The sequence below is a fragment of the Phyllopteryx taeniolatus genome, chromosome 17 (genome assembly GCF_024500385.1).
Source record: "Phyllopteryx taeniolatus isolate TA_2022b chromosome 17, UOR_Ptae_1.2, whole genome shotgun sequence".
NCBI lineage: Eukaryota > Metazoa > Chordata > Actinopteri > Syngnathiformes > Syngnathidae > Phyllopteryx > Phyllopteryx taeniolatus.
In genome coordinates this window covers 18180228-18189107 of record NC_084518.1, presented here as the reverse complement: position 1 = coordinate 18189107, position 8880 = coordinate 18180228, and the positions used below count along the sequence as shown (strand labels likewise).

Here is an 8880-nt window from a genome sequence, read left to right as displayed (position 1 = left end):
AATGTAGAAACGACTTTTCAAAAGGATTTTTTAAAATATATTTTTATTTGATTTATTCTATTTTGCTCAACTCATAACAAATTAAAGATAAGAAATACTTGAAAACTATAAACAATTATTTAAATGTCTAAATTGAAACCTGACCTGGTTGGTGGCCTGGCTGAACAGTTGACTTGTGTGGAACGTGATACTGGAAACACAAAGTCAGTAAAAAGACGCTTTAATGAGCAAAAGGTACATTCAGACGCTTGGAGGGAGGTCTCGGTGACACTTTTATGAAATAAAAACATGACGAACCTTCTTAGGAATAGAGCTAGAGTAAAGTAGAAAATGTTGAGCACAGTAACGCATTGACAGCGTTCAAAGGTGCATTTTGGAATCTAAAAAAGTCGCGAGCTCACTTGTAATACCATTTTGCACCTCAGAAAGGGGGGGCGATAGTGAGTCACCTGACAACAGCTGGGGTCATTGTCCATCGAGCTTTGACCATGAAACCGATGGACGTTGAAGCAAAGCTGTGCTAAGGGAGTTGACATTATCTTAGCTACGAAAGGAACTTGACGTCTCCGTAACTAGCTAAGCAAGACAACAATTTTGTAGCTAGCTAAGGGAGTTGACATTGACTTAGCTACGAAAGCAACTTGACCTCTCTGTAGTTAACAGAAGGCTTCGTGAGATTTGTCAATAAAGGCTATGGGGGGAGGGGGGGGGGGGGGGGGAAACAAAAAAAAAAAAAAGTAAAAACAGTGTAACTGACCAAACTTGGATTAAGACTCTTAACAGTTAAATCATCACCCATGCAGTGAAGACATCACATCCATTGATGACAAATATTAACATGACAGATTTGGCTTTGATAACATTTACACACAAATAGCATATAAGAGGGGGGAGGAGACGGTAACATTTTTATATACTCAGGGGCCACTTCATTAAGAACACAAGTATAACCTAATTGGATGCAGCCCAGCTCGTCGGATTGACATTGGTCGCTAGGCAACCATATTGTCAAGTAATTGAGGCACTGCATCCCTTAGAGCGGAGGCCACTTTATGAGGAAATGTAACAAATAGACACCGTGCCTCAAGTAATTGCGAGGTCTGCTTGGACAAATAAACCCCGAAGGAAAAAAAATTAACAAGTAGTACCACGAGGTATCAGTAATGACCTTTACGGTAACTTGTGACACCAAAGTAGTTACACAATTAAATAGGACAATATAGTTAATGAGACTGGACATTGAATTAATAATAGCTATACAATATATAATCATAACATTGCTGTCCAAGGAAAATGTTTGATATGTATAACATAAAAATAAAAAATAAATCCCCATTTGGCGATGCATGCTTCTCATTGGACAGCCACAATATATTGGGATCTATAACATAGTGTGCATATTGTAATTTATTGGCTTTCCAATCAAATGCTAGCATCCCCAACAAAAAGAAACCATTCTAAAATAAGGACGTACTGTATAGTTTTCCGATTGGAAAGATAATCTAGCTTTGTTATCTAATATCAACAGTGGACTCCTGCATATTGACGGTTCAGCAACCACAGATTTGTTTTCTTTTTGAGGGGGGACCAACCCCGAAATCGCCCATTGTCATTATATCCCCGCTTATTCACTATTTTGTTTTTCAATGCAATTATGATGGGCATCAATTATTCGCAGATTTTGGCTATTTGCACTCAGGCCCGGTCCCTGTCCACATATTGCTTTATTTTATATCAGGCTCTCCAATAAAAAGAAAGTATGACGTAACAATTTTGTGTTTTTGTTACATCCCAACCATGAGAAAAACAAATACTAAAACTTGGAGATGCATGCCTTTCATTGGACAGCGGCAATATATGATCTTTGTCATATTATACACAAATGCAATTTGTAAAATATTGTGGCTGTCCAATATAAAAAACAAAAAAACAAACAGTACAGTGATAATTTAGTGAGCTTTAAAAAACAAATAAAATAAAATAAACTTTTATATTAAAAAAAGTGCAGATAATTTCCCTTGGACAGCAACGATGTTTACATGACTGTTCACAGAAAAAAAATCATTCCGACAATTAAAGTCTGGTACTGTGCAGCTAACCAAGCCTAGCCACCATTTCAGATCAATGAAGGCCGTGTTTCTAATGATGTGACCTGTGAGCACGTACAACAAAACAAAAGGAGCAACACATCACCGTCCACTTAAAATATATATTTTTTTCTATTACTGTATATCTATTTGATCTGAACCACTTCTGGTGTTTTTCGGATTAACCCTTGTATGGTGTTTGGGTCTGTGGAACCGCCGCTTAATAGAAGAATTTATATCGGACTCCTTGGCAAAATTGTCAAATTCAAGCACCGACACTTTCTGCTAGTCAAATACCCATTTGTCACACTGGTCAACAGATTTCCAGCAGAGCCACAGACACTGGCTGAAATAGCAAAGTCAAAACACCACACAAGGGCTAAAAATCACAAAGCTGATATACAGCAGGTCATGCGAAACCGTGGTAACAACAACAACATGGCACCGAGAACAAACATCACAGCCCGTTTTTGTCAAAACATTCACCGACTCAATGAACAGACAAAATGGATATCGAAACATTCCTTTGCTATCCAGCTGAAGGTCATGGATTAGTAGGGGGGGGGGGGGAACTACTAGTGAGGGCAAAGAACCAACTTGCAAATGAATCTCAAGCTTGACTTCTACTAGTGCGCTGAATGTTGAGGACAAAGAGTGTACTAGTACAGCACACGCCACGCGAGCGTTTATTGTCGAGGACATTGAAGCCATCAATATCAAGCTAAAGGTCGTAACAGTAGGCCAAATGCGGCACTAGTAGTAGAAAAACCGAGCAAGACACAGTCATTCTACTAGTGGTCTTCCTATTGAGGACAATGAGCGCACTAGTACATGGACCTTAAGCTGGATGTCAAAGCAATCGAATAACCTTTATTGAAAGCCATTTGAGCATTTATTCGATATCAAAGTCGGTTGAGCGTTTGGTCAATATTCTTGATATCCATCTTAAGGTTGAACTCGTAGGCTGAAAGTGGTCCCAGTTGTGGAAAAACAAAACATTACTCGTAAGCCACAGTTGTTCTACTAGCGCTTTATTCAACTCAGCATGAGAACTGCACTGTTGTAGTGTTTTATTGTTTGCTATTATTTTGTTGTTTTGAGTTGCCATACGTTTCATAGTTTTTACGTTTTTTACATAATGATATTTTTAAACTGCTCTATAAATAAAGTTGAGTTGAGAATTGTTTACCGAATGAGGACACAGTGCTTACCAGCATATAATATCAAAGACATTAAATAAATGCTCAAACAGCCATTTGAGGTTCATGTGCTCGTGAAAAAAAAAAACCAAAAAAAAACATTACTCGTTAGACACCCTCGTCATCCTACTAGTGCTGAATTGTCTTACTAGTGAGAACAAGGAGCCTAAGCAGGATATCAAGGATAGCGAATAATGCTGTAACGGCTTTCAATAGCCTAAAGCGCAAACTGGACAAGTGAAGGACAAAATGGACTCTTTATATTATAATAAAAAAAAAAAAAAAAAAGGCAAAATGGATTTTTTTAAAAACATAATATGGATGCACGTAGCCCAAAATGGACGCCTTTAACACAGAAGTGTACAGTAAGTTGACGTTTTGGAATAAATAGCAGTGACCGGGACAGAAGCTGGTGGCCGATGTTTTTCCCTTTCCAAATCCGCAAAGGAGGTCACACGACCTGCAGCGCCCTCTCCTGGCCGTCCAGCTCCACCTTGATCTTGTGCAGCTCCTCGATCTCCTGGTGGTGGCGCTCCGTCTTGTGGCGCACCAGCGAGCGGTAGAAGTGGACGGTGAACACGACGAAGATGACGCCCACGGGCACCATGATGATGGTGGACGCCAGCGCCGCCCGCCAGCCGCTGTCCCGAGCGGCCGCCGGCGAGGCGGTGGCCGCGGCGGCCCCGCCCGAGTCCACAGGCAGGAACTTGATCCAGCAGAGCAGCACCACCTCGGCCAGGAAGAGCAGGATGCCCAGCGCGGTGGAGAAGCCCCACGCCAGCTCGATGTAGTGGTGCATGCGTTCGTGCGGCGACTCGCTGACCGAGTTGAGGTTGTGGATGTTGCTGACCGCCTCCACGTTGGGCAGGATGCACGTGCTGATGAGCAGCGCGAACAGGTGCACGGCCACCAGCACCGTGGTGCACACGCTGAACGCCACCAGCAGCGCGCGCGGGTAACTGTACTGGATCTCCAGCTGCACCTCCACCATGGCCACCTCGCACCGCAACACACACACACAAACTTCCACACTCATTGCGGGAGAACAAGAGGAGAACGCGAAACTATTGCGACATATAATCACGTTATAAACCACATTGTTTTTGTCAATATGAGAGAGAGATTTTTTTCTGAATTTTCACATGCGTATTCTCCACAGTGTAAACATGTTTTATTTGCACTAGGACTGCAGCTATTCAACTGATCAGCGAATCGGTTATTCTACAGCTTATCCCATTGAGTAATTTAGAGGAAAAGTCATTTTGCATTATCGATTGATTACTTTTTTTAATTGAATAATTCAAGTTTTTCGATTAATTGTTCCAGCCCTAATTTGCATTAATTATTTGCAGTTTTAGGGTTGTTTTTTTTGCATTTATGATACATTTAAGATATAGTTTATATTTGTGTTTGTTTGTTTCTGTTCTGAATTAAAAAAAAACAAAAAAAGAGCTGACTTAACATTCACTGAAATTAAATGGCCAATTATCACTGTAAAACATCGAAAGTTGAGACATGGCAATTAAAATTAAAATCATTTGGAGTTCAACCAAAATATTTTGGACAAATATGTTTCGAACAAATAGAGAAATTAGTGAAATATCACACTGGTGTTATTTATTTTGTGGAACTTGTAAACTGAATTAGTTTTTGTTGATATTTTTGAGAGAAATTACTTTTAAAATGAATCGATTATTCATTTTATTTCTTTCCATTATTTGCATCCTTATTACAAATATTAACATTATTGAGCTATTTGTCGTTCATTTTATTTATTTCATTGTAGTTACATTTTAGTAACTTACAATTAAGTGTGTTATTTTGTTTGCATTGTCATGCTCTGATTCAAACAAACAAAAACAGTTTATCGATATTTATTTATGTATGTGTTTTGAGGCTGTCTAAGAGGTATTTTGAGGTACACTTGTTCAACACTTTTTTGTTGTTATTGCACATGACAACATAACAACACAGTGGCAGTGAATGTTTGACAATATGAATTGTGGACACTGGACCCCCGCTTTTTGCAGCAGATAAAGACCGAAGCAAAAATCCGCGAATAGCAGGGTCATCTGTAAAGTCATTATAAATGCTTATATTAAATACTGTAATTTCCCGTGTAAAAAGCACACCCATGTATAATACGCACCCCCAAAGTTGACCTCAAAATTCTGGAAAACCCTTCTACCCATGTATAATGTGTTTTTGCAATGCATGATTTTGGTTCTACCCATATGATCATAACATGAAGAACTATCTGTATTTTGTTAGTTTTTTTCCCAAAGAATTATTCTGAAGTCCTTAATTTGAACACGTAATCCTTTTTTTTTAATTTACTTGCTCTTATTTTGAAATTCACAGCCCTACTTTTATTTGGTAAATGAAAAAACACACAGTTGTGCTCATATGTTTGATTACCCAGGCAGAATTTGTAAGATGGGTACAATTCTTTAAAGAAAACATGAAGGACCACGCAAAACACATTAAATTTTATTTTAAAAGGGATTCAAATTAAACCGTCAAGCATTTCAGAAAAGCATTATCACCAAACAAATCATAACCATAAAAAATTAATGATGGTTGTTGTTCAGTCATCAGTCATATTTAAAAAAACAATATTTCATAAATTCTGCCAGGGTATATAAACTTATGAGCACAACCGTACATATATGCAGTCATACGTACCCATGTCATATTGGAATGAAAGTGTAGGCTACACATTTTTTTTATAACCACTAGGTGGCGGTGGGATTTTGGAATGAAAGTGTACAGCTTTTTCATAACCACTAGATGGCAGCAGACATTTATAAAATGTAAAAGTTTTTTTCCCATTTGCCCCTATACCTATGGATAATGCGCACTATTTGGGGGCGGGGGGGGGCGCATTATACACAAGAAATTACGGTAGTTTAAAGCATAAATATGCCACAGACTATGATCCCACTTGGGAAGAAGCTCGTAGCATTTAAAATGCTTACAAACATATGGTAGACAGCATTTCGCCAAGAGAAAAAATAAATAAATTTCAAAAAAAAAAAAAAAACGCAAATAGGCAGAGGTATTGATTCCCCCAAAATATAGGAAGATAGGTGGCTTTGTGAATGGCGAAGTGCAAATATGCGGGCGGGGCTCAGTATTCCACAAGAAAAGTGCTTACTGTACATGAACTGGAGCTGAAGGAGACTGACTGACCATTGCGAAGCCAGAGAGCAGCGCTGACGTCCTGCTGGAGGCCTTGAGCTTGGCCCTGCTCAGGTAGAGCTTCCTCCAGGAGAGGGCCTGCACCGAGTGGTGGTTGGAGCTGACCAGCTCCAGGTAGCTGCGCCGCACCCAGTCCCTGTAGTCCATGCCGCCGCCGCCGCCATCCGTGGCCCGCTCCGACATGCCCGGGGCCGGCGAGCCCGTGGGCACGTTGAGCTCTCTGCTCATAGTGCCTGATTGGAAGAAAAAAACGAGCTAATTTCCCTTACTTGGTCTGAAGATTCTTATTAATTTACTACAGAGGATGCATCTTTGTTCATCTATCTATGCCAGCGACATTTAGCGACATGCAGAACAGTTGAATGTTCTTCCACCGGATGGCAGAAAGTACAATAAAGCTGTGTATCCACCTGTTGTCATTCATTCAACAGATTGAATATGTAAATGAGACCCATGGATATAAAAAGTCTACACCCCCGTCTTTAAATGCCATGTTTTTGTGATATAAAAAAAATTAAACAAAGATAAATCATCTGAATTTTTTTCCCATCATTAATGTAACCAATAACATCCATCCATCCATTTTCTGAGCCGCTTCTCCTCACTTGGGTCGCGGGAGTGCTGGAGCCTATCCCAGCTATCATCAGGCAGGAGGCGGGGTACACCCTGAACTGGTTGCCAGCCAATCACAGGGCACATACAAACAAACAACCATTCGCACTCACATTCACACCTAAGGGCAATTTAGAGTTGTCAATTAACCTACCATGCATGTTTTTTGGGGGATGTGGGAGGAAACCGGAGTGACCGGAGAAAACCCACGCAGGCACGGGGAGAACATACAAACTCCACACAGGCGGGATTGAACCCTGGTCCTCAGAACTGTGAGGCAGACGCTCTAACCAGTCGTCCACCGTGCCGCCTAACCAATAACCTGTACAACCTAATTGAAAAAAATTAATAATTTAGAGGTGGGATGTAAAAAAACAAGTGAGATAATGTGGTTGCACAAGTGTGCACACCCTCATATATCCAGGGACTTGGCTGTGTTCAGAATTAACCAAATCGCATTTAAATGTTAAATGGGAGTCAGCAGACACCCAACACCATTTAAAGTGCTTCTGATTAACCCCAAAAAAAGGTTCAGATGTTCTAGTAGTTTCCCTGAAATCCCAATTTGTAGCATAGAAGGCCTAATTGTCAAAATCAAAAACTACCTGTAACATTATGCAGAATTTTACATTGTGAACAACAAAAAAACCCAGACTTAAATTATTAAATTTAAATGTCTTAGTTAATATTTTATATCAATAAATGTTGACAAAGAAATTTATTGGATTTGAAAAACAACAAAACCGTTTGGCAGTGATGCTTTCGCCTACCGGACTAGAAGTGTTTTTCATGCAAATATTTACTGTAATTATGACTTTACTACTATGTCAGTATAGATTGTGATTGACTCCGTACAAATTCGGATTACGACAATACCGTCGTAAACCGAGAACCGCCTGTATGTCTATTTCCATTCATTTCCTCCGAGGAACACCGTTTCGTTATGCGACTCAAGATGCGGTTGACACAATCAAAACGCCACACTTTAAACAATGTGTGCAACAAAATTCCCAACAAGCCTTTACTGCTTTATGTTAGGGAGCCCGACTAACCTGAATGTTCAAGTCAAGAACAAAAAATGACAACGTCACGAATGCTAACATCTCATCTTCCGCGTTCTATGATTACGTGCGCATTCAAATGTGATTAATTAGCCCCTGTATGACACCAGTGACAGTCGCTGCAGAGTTACATATCGTGTGCGTGTCAAATAACGAATGTTTAATGGACGTCTTCCCAGAACAAAAAAAAAAAAAAAAAAAAAAAAAAAGTCTTATTTGTTGAGGTTTTTAGCCGTTGAGTGCACTTCGTCAGCAATCCGGCGGCGGGCAGGTATTTAAAACTCTGCTCAGTCCAGAGTGGGATCCGTTCGCACACTTTAGCTAACGTCATACTGCTTTAGCAAAAATAATTTACAACATCCTTCCGAGCTCAAACGTTGCGTTTTAACAGTTTCTCGGGCGCGGTTCAGCTTCACCCCCCCCCCCCCAAAAAAAAAATAAAAAAAAAAAACTGGAAAAAAAAAACCTCGAAGATTTCTTGCGAGCTATCCAAGTTATTAAGCTAGCGCGACTCTAATTGATTTTCCCGGTGTGTTAGGCGTTACATTTGGATTTTATTGGACTTACCTGGGCGTCAAAACTGGTGTGGCAGTGAGTGAGTGGTTCGACAGTATGATAGAAAACAAGAGTCGCTTGCAGCCACGCTGTACACATTACACGCTCCTCCTACGTTTACGAGCTAGCAACAGCTTCCGGGTTTCATTTCCAGCCGCTTGACGA

The 8880-nt window shown here is 40.1% G+C and overlaps 1 protein-coding gene across 1 annotated transcript; it reads right to left on the bottom strand.

Annotated features, from left to right (window-relative positions):
• Positions 1 to 204: 204 nt before the first annotated feature.
• Positions 205 to 8880, bottom strand: orai2 (ORAI calcium release-activated calcium modulator 2). The gene is made up of 3 exons (XM_061752056.1): positions 8728 to 8880; positions 6479 to 6720; positions 205 to 4283 (listed from the first exon to the last, which is right to left on the bottom strand). Exons 2-3 carry the CDS (start codon positions 6713 to 6715, stop codon positions 3738 to 3740), a joined length of 783 nt encoding a protein of 260 aa, XP_061608040.1. The 5' UTR covers positions 6716 to 6720; positions 8728 to 8880; the 3' UTR covers positions 205 to 3737.